This window comes from Pituophis catenifer, unplaced genomic scaffold (assembly GCF_029215685.1).
Source record: "Pituophis catenifer annectens isolate HBS135680 unplaced genomic scaffold, rPitCat1.0.hap2 SCAF_2, whole genome shotgun sequence".
In the NCBI taxonomy this organism is placed as follows: domain Eukaryota; kingdom Metazoa; phylum Chordata; class Lepidosauria; order Squamata; family Colubridae; genus Pituophis; species Pituophis catenifer.
Genome location: NW_027256882.1, coordinates 97,868,680 through 97,882,942, shown reverse-complemented (window position 1 = coordinate 97,882,942; position 14,263 = coordinate 97,868,680). Strand labels below are relative to the sequence as shown.

The 14,263-nt window shown below is 40.4% G+C and overlaps 1 protein-coding gene across 1 annotated transcript in view; it reads right to left on the bottom strand.

The window, feature by feature from the left end:
- Nucleotides 1-10,865, bottom strand: part of FLT4 (fms related receptor tyrosine kinase 4) — a 105,656-nt gene extending 94,791 nt beyond the window's left edge. The window contains exon 1 of the mRNA XM_070933878.1: nt 10,748-10,865. Within this exon, the coding sequence (XP_070789979.1) occupies nt 10,748-10,865 (118 nt within the window). The remainder of the gene's footprint in view (nt 1-10,747) is intronic.
- Between the last annotated feature and the right edge of the window lie 3,398 nt (nt 10,866-14,263).

Sequence of the window (14,263 nt, the reverse complement as noted above, 5' to 3'; positions counted from 1 at the left end):
TAACATACGCACAGTGGATAACTTATTTAAAATATTTTTGTTTCTTCTCATATGCATTTGTAAATCAGTGTGGATCTTTGTAAACAGATTCATGCTGAACATGTTACAATTTTTTTAAAAAATGCTGCTTGGATACATAATTCTGCCTGACCTCCAGCCAAAAAACCTTCCGTCACAAGAAACCATGCCATTGTTAACTGCTAGTTTACTAATTTAAGTCAGTGGAAAACTTTGCCAGATCTGGACACCTGCCAAGAAGCTATATTTCAGGACTCTCCTCTTCTCTCCCCTATGAGCCCCTCCCTGCATCAGCTGACTCAGCCACCTACATCAGAGCTTCCCTGGAGAACGTCATCAGCTGACAGCCTTGATGGCTTTCCAATAAGAAGGCAAAGTGAGTCACATGCATGTGAGCGAGCAAGCCAAAGCCCTTGAATATATGTGTCTTCTCCAATGAAAAATGCTATTTATTTGAGCTCTGCCTAAATGAGAAAACAGGGCGAAGATAGAGCCAGTCATGTGGCTCTCCTGTCCTATCCTACTATAATGAAAACTAACCCTTTGCCTGCCATAATACCTTACAGCACCCATCAGAAAGGGCTGTTATCAGGCTAGGACAGTTTCCGCCACTAGATTTCTCCTGCCTATCAGGAAAGCTAAATAAGGAACGTAGTTCAAGCGGCTGCAGGAAGAGGGGAAATGCAGGATATCCGGCCCAGCTGCCAATTTTTCCTTTCCCATGAACCACTGCTGACCTCCATCACCAAAGGCTCAGACATCATGCCTGGCATCACAGCTAGGCTTCTTTATTTAACTCTTCGGAGGATACCTATTAAAGAAAAGAACCTGTAGGTATGAAGCTTCATTCTATGAAATCTACAGTAGTGCACCTCCCTTGGCACACTCCCTTATACTGCAGTCAAGAATTTCAAGCAGCTTACAATCTTACCCATGACTAAACAGTTAAAAAAAGTCCAATAAACATTACATAGAAATATTCCACATTCAGCAGCCTAAAAACCATATAAGAGGAATCTCTCTCACTTCATTTCTCTCCCAAATGCCTGCTGAGATGGTCAAGTTCTGACTGTTTCCCTAAAACCTTGTAATATTGGAACAAGTCAGTCAGCAGACAAGGGGAGAGGGCAGCTAAAAAGGCCCCTTTAAGATTGGTAGGAACATTTGGAATCATGTTACAAAATGGCTGCTGGTAGTCATTAACTGGCAAGAATGGGAAATATAAATCGTTATGAAGCATTGCTTTACACTGTTTTACCTGCTACCCCTCTATCATACATCCTGGAAAATAACTGTACTATCCTTGCTTGGTTTAATAATAGCAATAGCACTTGGACTTATATATCGCTTCATAGTGCTTTATAGCCCTCTCTAATTGGTTTACAAAGTAAGCATATTGCCCCCAACAATCTGGCTCCTCACTTTACCCACCTCGGAAGGGTGGAGGGCTGAGTCAACCTTGAGCCTGGTGTGATTTGAACTGCCGAATTGCTGGCAGCCGGCTATCAGCAGAAGTAGCCTACAGTAAGCAATATATAACAGCTGTCTTTTAGTATCAACTGTCAACAGTAAGGGAACCAGTGGTGAAGAAATATACCATGGACAAGCACTTGATAGAGTAGCAATGAAGGCTTTGGAAAAGATATTCAGATGTCAGGAGGTGCCCATATCTACAAAGATCGGAATCACGTCGGCAATTGTTTCCTTGGTGATATTCTCTGCAGTGAAAGTTGGAAAGAATATTGATGCCAAATAATCATTATATTTATCAGTATATCATAATACATTACCTAGGCTTCTGTGTCACTCCAGTCACGACTCTCAGCATCTTACATATGCTTATTCCATGAACAGTGGACTGCAAATGCCCAATTTTTTTAAATAAAGCTTTTGGAGTACAGATTTGAATTCTGAGATATTTGTTAACATAAAGATGCTGGGACATTTGCAGAATTTCACACACCCATTAATTATTTTTACTGTGAGAAATCAGGTGAGATGAGGAACCTGGTTGGCTATCTCAACCATTTTCTGTTAAATAAACCACAATTGCTAGTTTACATTACAATAAAACACAGAAAAGCTATTACCGGAATAATTCCTAGAGTAGGACAATGGCATGCACCAAACCACTTAATGGGACTCAGTTTCCAGAGTTTCAAACCAGAGTACTCCCAGTCCTTGTTGTTGAGTTGTTGTATGGGTTGTTGTGCTGCAAAGAATACATTATTGTTGAGCTACAGCATATATTTCAAACTTGGCAACTCTAAGATATGGACTTCAACTTTCAGAATTTCTCTTGGGAGGTGATAGTTTCAGTTTGAAGCTACATATATTATACATAACCTTATATATGAGAATACTGAATTGCTCCACAACTGGTTCATCCAGCAGCCCATTGTTTTATCAGATCATCAGCCAAAGACCATTTTTATCCGAGGTGGAGCCAGAGTTAATAATGGAAGTGAATGGCTATCTTGAATTAAATGATGAAGCACTTAAGAAAGTAAATCACACTCTTTCAGCAGCAATGCAATTTTGACCGTCTGGAAAATATAATCACAGGACTAACTTCAATGTCTTCCTTATTGGCACGATATAAGAAACAAAGTTCTAAGACATCCACAGATCATAAAAATTCTGGGATTAATTTTACTAACTGAGCAGCTGCAGAAGTTCTTCAATGCCACAAAGGAGAAACTAGGACTGTATCGCACTCCATTGGAATGCCTAGCACCAAGTCACAGGCTACAGCCAGGAAGAACTTCTATAGAGCACATTAAGTTAAGTATCCTTACTGAAGCAGGTGCCACAGCACGTGGGGATCTATCAAGGAAGAGGGAGGCAGCTATACATTCCATATGCCTCTGCATCGTATCAGTATGATCCAGTATGTCTGCTGCAAGGATTTGTCTGCCTCCCTCAACTACATTCTTAGAAGTGGTGGATTTGGATTTTACTTGGCCTATTGCCAAGGGATACTTTTAGAAGTTTTCTCATTATAAATGGAGATCTGATCCTAGAATTGAGCATGTCAATCAAGGGTTTACCAGAAAAATGAGTGTACCTTTAATCATGAGCCAGGTTGTCACAGTGGTTAAGAGCGCAGTACTGCAGTCTACTTCTGCTGACTGCCGGCTGACTGCAATTTGGCTGTTCAAATCTCACCAGGCTCAAGGTTGACTCAGCCTTCCATCCTTCCGAGGTGGGTAAAATGAGGACCCAAACTGTTGGGGGCAATATGCTGACTCTGTAAACTGTTTAGAGAGGGCTGTAAAGCACTGTAAAGCGGTATATAAGTCTAAGTGCTATTGCTATTGCTAGATTGGTTACTAGGAAAATGAATTCAAGTGATGACTGCAGATCGCATTATCAGATATCAATAGACTTTGCCAGATTGTTCAAATTAAAGAGCCATTTTAGAATAGATTTTGCCTAAGCGGATTGTTGGGAAAAATGAACAAGGAATCTTTTAAAATTACAAGACTCAGTATTTTTTTATAGAATATGTACCAATTAATATTTTTTACACTTCTCCATGGTGAGGTATGCTGCTTGGATTCTTTTCCAATATACAGTTTAATCTCATAATAAAATGAGGCAAATTAGAATGCTTTGGCAGGTAACTGAACAAGGCTACCCAACAAACTTCACAGATTGAAAACAGATTGGAAACTAAGCCTTCCTAATCCAGGATAATAGCAATAGCACTAGACTTATATCCCGCTTCACAGTGCTTTCCAGCCCTCTCTAAGTGGTTTACAGAATCAGTATGTTGCCCCCAACAATTTGGGTCCTCATTTTATCCACCTCGGAAGGATGGAAGGCTGAGTCAACCTTGAACCAGTGAGAATCAAATGGTAGCTGGCAGTCAGCAGAAGTAGTCTGCAGTACTTCATTCTAACCACCATGGCTACAACTTTAATCTCTCCCTCCCTCTCACTTTCTCTCCTTCTCCCTCCTTTTTTCCCACAGAACCCAAGGTGACTAATATGAGGAATTCAGTTATTTCATCCCAACAATTCTGTGGAGTTCACAGACATCAACAAGAACCAACCAAGCTAGTCCCACCAGTCCCCTCTCCTCCCCCCAAGTGAGATCCCTGGAGAAATAGAAGTTAATTTGTATCTCTCTGATCTGAGTCTGTTTACTCCACCCAAATTATATTTGGCCTGCAGTCTAAGAAGTTACTTGGCTCCAGATATGTACCTCTAGTCCCTCATTTTACAGCCAGAGTTTTGGAATAAAAACCAATCTTCATCACTCTTCAAAGTAATGTACGGATCAGGCAAAAATAAACACCGAAACACTTCAATGCAGTTTGCGTTTCACAGAAGCTAACCTAACTAACAATAGCATGTAACTTATTGTCATTAACCAGAAATGATGCCACCACAGATTCATTATGCTTAAAGGTAAATGTATCCCTGCACATGCATGCTAGTTGTTTCCAGCTCTAGGGGCGGTGCTCATCTCAGTTTCTAAGCCAAAGAGCCAGCGCTGTCTGAAGATGTCTCCGTGGTCATGCAGCCGGCATGACTAAACTCCGAAGGCTGTTACCTTCCCACCAAAGGGGTCCCTATTTTTCTACTTGCATTTTTACATGCTTCTGAACTGCTAGGTTGGCAGAAGCTGGGACAAGTAACGGGAGCTCACTCCGTCATGTGGAGCTAGGGATTCGAACCACTGAACTGCTGATCTTCTGATTGACAAGCTCAGTGTTTTAGCCACTGAGCCACCACGTCCCTTCATTATGATTAGTTATAGGTATTTACAACCTTTGTTGAAAGGAAGTGAGGGTGCTGCGGAAGGGTGTGGTATGGCAGTGAAATGTCAATTTTTGCTAACTGGTTTGGTTGGCTCAGCATTGGAATATTTAAGAATCCATTACTGTAGAAATAAGCATAATCGATTGAATACATTTGACAAGCCTTCTTGACTTCACAGTCAACGATTGTACACTCAATAACACATGTGAGTGATTCCTTTCATTTACTCCTGTGTCTTTTGGACTGTATCCCACCAAAAAAGTCTAATTTATTTCCAAGCACATGTGCATTAGACTATATTGTGAAACTCTTGCTCATAATTTTGTTGCTTTAAAATATTTGTGACAACTGGAATGGAATCTTCAGAAATAAAACCTGTGAATGCTATAAATTGCAGTGAAGGCTGAATATAGTAAGATAACAAATGAGTCTGATGCCAACATTTTTAACAATAACTTGTCAACAATTGTATTGTACAGATAGTTCGATTCTATGCAGATTTGCCTGAAATTACATTTGATTCACATCCTATCATATGGAAGGATTTAAGTTTGAATTTTCAACTGCAGCTTTTCAACAAACATATAGTGTTTAGAAAAAGTTTTTATCACAAACATATAGTGTCTAGAAAAGGTTTTTATCACAATTTTATCACATTTTATCACCATCTATATCATTCTTCTTGCACTGCCTAGACCAATAACATCACAGCCAGTACTAGAATTTAAGCCATCCATAAAAACAACTGAAAGATGGGCATAGGCCACAAATTGACAGCTAAAACAAATCTCAGTTCAAGTTCCAGAACTGTATTACAAATGACCAGGGAAAATGACTTTTAAATTGTGTAAAATATGATGCAGTGATTTTTAAAAAACCCATATTTTTAAAGAGAATTCCATCGGTGAAATACTTTTTTAATCAACACAGCATTTACCATAGACAGGACTTGGATTAGGACATTGACTTTTTTTTGTGCAAAGCTAGGCTAATGCAGGAAAGTACATACTGAACCAGCTAAAGTTGACTATAATCATACCTTATCCTTACAACCATTTTTATTAATTCAAGGAAGATTCTTGCACTGCATACAGTCTCATTAAAAAGGCTATCCATTGCATCTCATCAAGAATCAGCTGCACTGCATGTACTCTCATCAAATTGATCATTGCTCCCAGTTTCAGCTGGGTACCTGTAAATCATCTATTTTGCATTATGGAATGCAAAGATAGATCATATGGGATATGATCAGCATGACACTATGTTCAAATAACTAGATAATATTTTCAAGAAGTTTTGTATGGGCATTAACAAGCAAAGACCAAGAAGAATCCATAACCAAGAAACCATGGGGGAATGCAGAAATCTTTGGCAGCAAACCTGAAGGTAAAAACCTAATTATTTCAACAAAATCCCCCAATTCCCACAAAAACGTTCTTCTAAGAAATTCTGCTCAATGCTATCAAGTAACCAAGGGAAAGATAGCATTCCCTCAGTCCCTGTTCCAACAGAAATAATAGATAACAAAGCTGTTTTAATGCACTAAGGCTGAAGCCTGATTTAAGTGATCTTAGATATTTATCTAAATTTTATTTATTCATTTATTCATTCTCCAACTTTTTATGAACACCCATTTACTAGAAGGAATTTTGGGTGTAAAACAAGAGTAAAACAATATTTTTTTTTAAAAAATAATTGAAACAAATAAAAACAACATTGAGGCTACCCACAATAAAATTTGCATCCATCAACCAACCACACTAGATCTTCCCTGCTTTTTTGAAGGCCAACAAGGTTGAGGTCCTCCATATCTCTGGGAGAGCCTGTTCCACGAGAGAGGCACCATGACAGAAAAAAACATATTTCTTTCATTACTTTTGAAATAGACTGTACGGAGAGCGGCTTGGTTTATACATTCTATTAAACCTTAAGGTCATTTAGTTGCTTTTGGCTTAGGGTGTTATGAGAACCCAACTATCATGGTATGTAAACATGATATACAGTTAAGTCCATTATTAAATACATGATAGTTTCATTTAAAACTATGTCCTATGTAAGTAGCCAAAGCTTCTTCTTTTTTTTAACGATTTAACTCTGGGTGCATAACATCTATCAGCTCAAGGACAACATCAGGTTGTGTCCTGTTGAAAATAGCATGTCAAAAGTCATTAGGGCTTGGATCCTTTGGGGAATGGTTTTTAAAAAGGTTAATGGATGAAATGGGAGCCTTAAACATCTGCAAAAAGTCCTACTTTGCCCCTTAAAACCTCTCCAAACTTGAAAAAATTCAATAATAGACCAAAAAAAAAAAAATTCTTTTGGCCTGCTCCCTTTGAATGACAAGGTCTCACAGCTTGCACTCCTTTTCTAACTCCAATACCTCAATGCCTCATTAGTAAATTATTTTATTTGAATATGACAGCACGTACTCTGCACTCAAGAGCGCATGATATACATTCTTGTTGTATATCACCTGCCAATCTCTAAGAAATGTTGTCAGTCTTTGTTGTAACATTAATTAGAATGTATTTTAATATTGTAGATTAATCACTCCAACCCAGTGTACTGTATAACATCCATGGAATATGCATTAAGCTAGTATAAAAAAGGCAGCAGCATCTTCAGATAATACACCCTGGATTAAATTCCCATATGGCAGTGATCATAATATAGTATCATTGTGCTGCATTCCACAGACGTTTCAACTATTGCTCATTTAAGGATCCTGTTTTATATCACTTTTTTTTGATACAATAGCAATAAATAATAGGCTACAATCATGATGCTTCTAGAGCTGAGGCTATCAAAAATGATCTTACACTGCAAAAATTGATCTTACCACATATAAAGCTTCCTGCAGTAAGATTTTTCTGTGGTTTCTCTAGCTCTTTATGGCCTCTCAGCTGAACTCCAGCAAATCATGTATCAGTCTCCTACAAAAGCATTTTCCCCATGTCAGCAAATGCAGCCTACAGATTTATTTTATTGTTTATTCCGCGCAGACAATCTATTCACTTTCAGGTTTGTCTGGCACTTTACAGGGCTCGATCCAGCGTATGTTTATTCAGACGCAAATACCATTTTGCTTTATTGATAAATGCTAAAAAAATCACCAGAAATAAGATAGGCATAAATTGTACCAACATGCATCTGAAACAGCTATTTCTACCCAATGCCCACCTACTTTTGTCCAGTTTTAAAATTAGTCAGAAACTATAGATATAAAAGTGAACCCTTCAGGAAACTGGACTGAAAATTTATTTTCCACAACATTTTTCTAATTTAGAGAATTCTACAGCCTATCACTGATTACTAAAGCCCAGTTATATTACCAATCATTGAACTTGGGAATGTTTGGAGTCCCATCCCCTAAGGAGGTACATCTGGTGGGACCCAGAAGAAGGGCCTTCTCCATGGTGGCTCCCTTCCTTTGGAACATCATCCCTACATAGACCAGCCCACACTTTGACACTCTTTCGCAAGGCACTGAAGACCTGATTTTATCAACAGGCCTAGAGAACCCAGAATAGGATGGAGCCAATCAAGTGGCTTGTTTGACTAATTGCTGTCATGAGGTGGTGATGGATGATTATTTTTTGTTATTGTTGTATGTTGGGTTTTTATTTTTTGTAAGCCTCCCAGTTAATGAGAGTGTGTGAGCGGCCATAGAAAGAATAGGAATAGGAATAGGAATAGGAATAGGAATAGAATAGAATAGAATAGAATAGAATAGAATAGAATAGAATAGAATAGAATAGAATAGAATAGAATAGAATAGAATAGAATAGAATAGGAATAGGAATAGGAATAGGAATGGAATGGAATGGAATGGAATGGAATGGAATGGAATGGAATGGAATGGAATGGAATGGAATAGAATAGAATGGAATGGAATGGAATGGAATGGAATGGAATGGAATGGAATGGAATGGAATGGAATGGAATAGAATAGAATAGAATAGAATAGAATAGAATAGAATAGAATAGAATAGAATTCTTTATTGGCCAAGTGTGATTGGACGCACAAGGAATCTGTCTTCGGTACATAAGCTCTCGGAGTACATAAAAGATATAAGTGATAAATCATGATCATAGTCATCATAAATGCATTCATCATGAATCATAAGATATAACACTTAGTGATAGTCATAGGATACTAAATAAGCAATCAAAATCATACTAGGAAACTAAGTAACACAATATAAATCGTAAAGATAAAAGCAACAAGGTTATAGTCATAAGTAGAAAGGAGATAGGTAATAGGAAGGATGAGAAGAATAATAGTAATACAGTCTTAGTAAATAGTTTGACAGTGTTGTGGGAATTAGTTGTTTTAGCGGAGTGATGGCATGCGGGAAAAAACTTTCCTATTTTTTTCTAAATAATGTTCTAAATAAATAAACAAACTTTGGAGAGCCAAGTTGTATCAGAGGCTTCTACAACTAAGTATGAAAAATGTGGGAGCAGCTGATCTTACAGCAGCTGATCTTATCTTTTATGTTAGGGGCTGCCAAATAAGATTTAATATTTCATGTTTTATGGTAATTTGTGTTTTTATTTTATTGGAAACAGCCTAGAATCCATGACATGTGACATATACATAATAAATAAGAGCAAAACTTCATCTAGTCCCTTGAGAAAGGAAATACGAATGGATCCCTTCCCTGCAAAACCTTTTAAATCCCGAACAAATTCTTTGGAAAGCCCACTGAATTAAATTAGAGCAGCAGCAATCATAAGCACCAGGCTGTACTTAAAAAACACATTACAGGTAGTCCTCAACCTACGACCACAATTGACCCCAAAATTTATGTTGTTACATGAGACATTTGTTAAGTGAGTTTGCTCCGTTTTACGACCTTTCTTCCTACAAGAAAGGTCGTTAAGTGAATCACTGCAGTTCTTAAATTAGTAACACGTTTGTTAAGTGAATCTGGTTTCCCCATTAACTTTGCTTGCCAGAAGGTCGCAAAAGGGGATCACGTGACTATGGGGCACTGCAACCGTCATAAATGTGAGTCAGTTGCCAATCATTCCAAATGTAAACCACGTGACCATGGGGATGCTGCAAAGGTCATAAGTGTGAAAAAATGGTCATGAGTCATTTTTTCCGGTGCCGTTGTAACGTTGAACGGTTGCTAAATGAACTGTTGTAAAGTTGAGGACTACCTGTACACATACACATAAGCCCAGAGACAAGATAACTTAGAACAGGTTCTCAGCAGAAGAGATTTCCTAAAGAACCCAGCACCTGTCCTTCTTATCATACATTGACAAAGCAAATAATCCTTCTAGCAAAAGGAGGGTTTTTTGGTTTTTTCAAAAATCACCTTTTCTAAGGAATGGGGGGGGGCGGCAAGTGAGAGGGGGAAGGACTTAACACCTGAGAGTGCCCTCTGCCGGTGGAATGAAGCATAGCTGTTCCATAACTTCGTCGGGGGGGGAAAAAAAAGATACGCGCGCTGGAAGAAGCTAAATTAGCAGGCAGATGCTGCGCCCAGAACGGTGGAAAGCAACAAAAAGGGAAAGTCCATGAGGAACGGAGCATGGAAGGCAGCAAAGGCGACGAAGTGGGTGTCAGGATCCATAATGAGCGGCCGAACACATCATGGGGATATCCCGTGTAAAATGACAGCAGGTAGAGGAGAGAGAGAGAGAGAGAGACCAGCGACGCGGGGCGCTGGGTGCAAATGCTGCAAAGGACGAGAGGCGGGAGAGAAAAGGCAGGAAAAGCGGCAGCCTTGGGCGCCCTGAGAAGGCTAAAGGAGGACTGTCGGGGAAGCCCTGTCGGATTCGGATAGGGCTGACTGGAAGACAGTGGTCCGTCTCTCCCCCCCCGCCACTCCCCACCACCACCGGTCCTTCTATCCGACTTCAGCCTCCCACCCGGTCTCCGTCCCTTCCCGCCACTTGCCGGCGCAAGCGTGCGCTCCGTCGATGGCGCGCCTGCGCTGCCTCACCTGCTTCCGAGACGACGCCGATCCAAAGGCAGAGGCAGAGGGCGCTCAGCCTCTCCATTCGCGGCGGCGAGGCGAAGGCCCGTCGGGGAGGGAAGGCGGCGGGGCGAGACGGACTCATCTTTATTCGCCGGCCAGCTGTTGCTGGAAGGAGCGGACGGTTTTCGCCCGGCGTAAACGCCGCTCAGTCCGTCCGCCCGCCCCCAAGCAGAGCGGACGGGCTGTGGGAGGAGGAGGAGTGGGGTGGGGGGAAGAACGGCTCGCCCCCGCTTCCCTTTCCTTTTCCTCCCCTTTGCTGTCGCTGCCAGCGAGCCCTCCTGCCTGGGCGGCTCAGCCAACTGAGGAATTCGGCCAGCGGCTTTGCCCCGGGAAGGTGCCGAGTCGGGTGTGAGGAGCGAGCAAAAGTGGAAGGAGAAAGAGGAAGGGAAGCGAGCAAAGCAAAGCAAAAAAAAAAAAAAAGGCGGGAAGGGCGCTGGAGGTGTTAATCGACGGCTGCGGGAGGCCGAGTGGGCGAAGAGCAGAAAGTGCGAGGCCGGGTGGAGGCGGCCACAGATGACGGGGTGGGGCTTGCTGGGGAGCGGAGCCGAGCTCGGGACAGAATGGGTTGAGGGGGGTGGGGGGGGAAAGGAAAGGATGCTTCGAGGGGAGCGGACAAAGTGGCGCGGGATGTTGAGAGAGAGGAAATGAATCGTGTCGGGAGGAAAGGGGAATCGGGGTTCTTAGCGGGAGACGGCGGTAACGAAGCGGCTGAGGGGGGAGAAAGAGCAGATAGGTAGAACGGAGTAAATAGGTGCGCGAAACGCCGAGCCAAAAGAGCCGAAGCGAAGTGCAGATGAGAGTTTCCCACCAGCCCTGCTGATTCCCCAGACCTAAAAAAAAAAAAACCACCTCCGAAAAAGACTTCTTAGGATCTTAGAATCTAAGATTGAAGTTCAGCAAATCGGGCTTTTCCTGACCTCGAACGTTGTTGAATTAAAAGCGGCTCTACTGTGGCCAAAACATTCGAAGGGGTGAATAACGGCCATAAGCATAAAACAAGATTGTCTTTATTATGAGTTGCCTTGAGTGTATGTATAAGTGGAAAGTACGGAGCTGTTCCTTTAATAATAATTTTTTTAAAAAATAAAACGATCCTTTTGGGCTCTGTTCCTTTACTCTTTGCAAACCAAAGAGTTTGCATATAATTGGGAGAACTGGCATGGGCTGATCTCCAGCTGAATCTCTCAGAATCTTTTTGGCTCACTGGATCACCCTCTCCAGAGAGTCATGAACGATGTTATAGAGTTGAAGTTGATCATTTAAGCTTCTTGAAGGAAGGGGAGAGAAATTCATTGTAATATCAATATACCACAACTACTTTGCTATGCATTCCTGTATTTGCGAATTTGACCAAATTGAAATTGGAAATCCTATAAAATCATGCTGGTATGCATTTCATATTAATAAGTACATTCACATTCATTGCCAACGACCAATACGTTAACTAGAACTCTGGGGCCATGCACACTTTCCCAACATATTCAAAGCTTGGGAATACACTACTCTAAGGGCACAAACATGCATTTATACAAGTGTATGGATGCACATACAGCACGTATCATTTGTACTGTATAAACATTTTAAGCACATGAGAGTCATTGACAAACCTCTTTAACTGCAAACAAAGTATCTGGAAGACCTGACCTATTTCCTCTCATGTTTGTTGTTTTGTTTCCTTTTTGTTTCTTATTCAGCAAAGCCCACATTAAGAACTGCACAACAAGGTTCTCAAAAAGAAAGAAATCAAATATTGATATCTTTTGCTATGTAGTTTTTTTGCTTCAAGTCACTGTTTTGCTGTGAAATGAGCAATAGGTTCAATTGCCTTTTGCTCTAGCTAGCCCTAATTCATGGAGGTGTTGACAGCCTACAAAATGCTAGATTTATTTGCATTCTTATAGGATGAGTTCTTGTAGATGGCCTGCAGAGAAGATAATTGTTCTAAGTGCTTTGCTTTTTAAAGGCTCTACTGTATTAAACTCTGCTTGATAGTCAGGCACGTTTCCTCCTATATAAGGATTGTAATTCTATCTTCAGAAAAAATGCATGTCAAAAATGCAAGGGAATAAGAGCAGACAATATTTTTGCAGTGGTTGGCTACCAGCTGTAATGTGTGTTTGTGGGTCTTTAAACCAATGGCTTGTGTGAACAAAAGTTGAGAGGAGATACATTTGGAACTGGGATATTATTCTCTACAGCTGACTTTTCACTTTGATAGGAAAGCAGAAAATGAGGACAATGCAGAAATTAAATTGCATTATTGACTTCTTTGTGTTAATACACCTGAATCTTTCCTTGCGTCTCAGAAATATTACTGAATCCTTTAATTTATAACATATTACAGTACTTAAAGTACAGCACCTTTTCTCTGCCCCTTAGAAAGCAACCAAGTGTTGGAATTGTTCTGAAAATAGTAGTATACTTCAATTTTTTTTCAATAAAAATGGCTTAAGGTTTTAATATTCACATTTAGAAATGTATGTAAATACATAGCTTGCTTTGATGAAGTTTAGAACTAGTGTGTCACTAGATGTAAACACATGAATCTTGCAAGTTATTGGGGAAATGTGTCAAACTAAGTAAGAATGCATAGACTAAATTACTTGCCTTTTACATCTCATGTTTATATCTATCTTGGCAGGATTGGTTATAATTCAAACATTGCATAGTCTGCTTTTTAAAAGTACAGTAACATTTGAAGTGAAACTAAATACTCAAGTAACAGCTGATGTGTTTTAAAAATTATACATGCATGGCTAATTTAACACTTTCATCCCTACAACTCTTCTACCCAAAATCCTATCAAATTGCTGAAAGCTGCCTGAAGATGGCTAGAATGATGTCCAAGTACAAGAAATAATGTTTCAGGACAGAGGCAGATCTGAGCAGACTAGGATCTACTAGGCTGTCCTCTCTATACCAGCTTTGACCTGATTTAAGTAATCTATTTGAGGGAAATGTGGAAGATGAAAAAAGGAAGTGGTGACCAGCGGAATAGATAAGCATAAAATAGCTCCACTGATTTTCCCACCAAACAATGCTTAGGAAGTGGCTGAGGTACAACTACTGTATCATTTTCTTCTGCAACACTCACGTACAGAGTTTGATGCAACCTCACAGAGTTTGATGTAGCCTAAGATTGCAGCTCTTAAGACTGGACAAACTGGTACTTCCAACATGGCTGAATTACAACTCCCAACATCCTTCCATCACTGGAGCTGCTAGAAGGTGTTCAATAGCATTTGGAAAGCACTATCCAAAATTGCATTAAAGTCAGGGGTGAAATCCAGCAGGTTCTGACAGGTTCTGGAGAACCAGTAGCAAAACTTTGAGTAGTTCGGAGAACCGGTAGTAGAAATTTTGAGTAGTTCAGAGAACCAGCTGGCCCTGGAGTGGGGTGGGAATGGAGATTTTGCAGTATCCTTCCCCTGGAGTGGGGAGGGAATGGAGATTTTGCAGTATCTTTCCCCTGCCATGCCC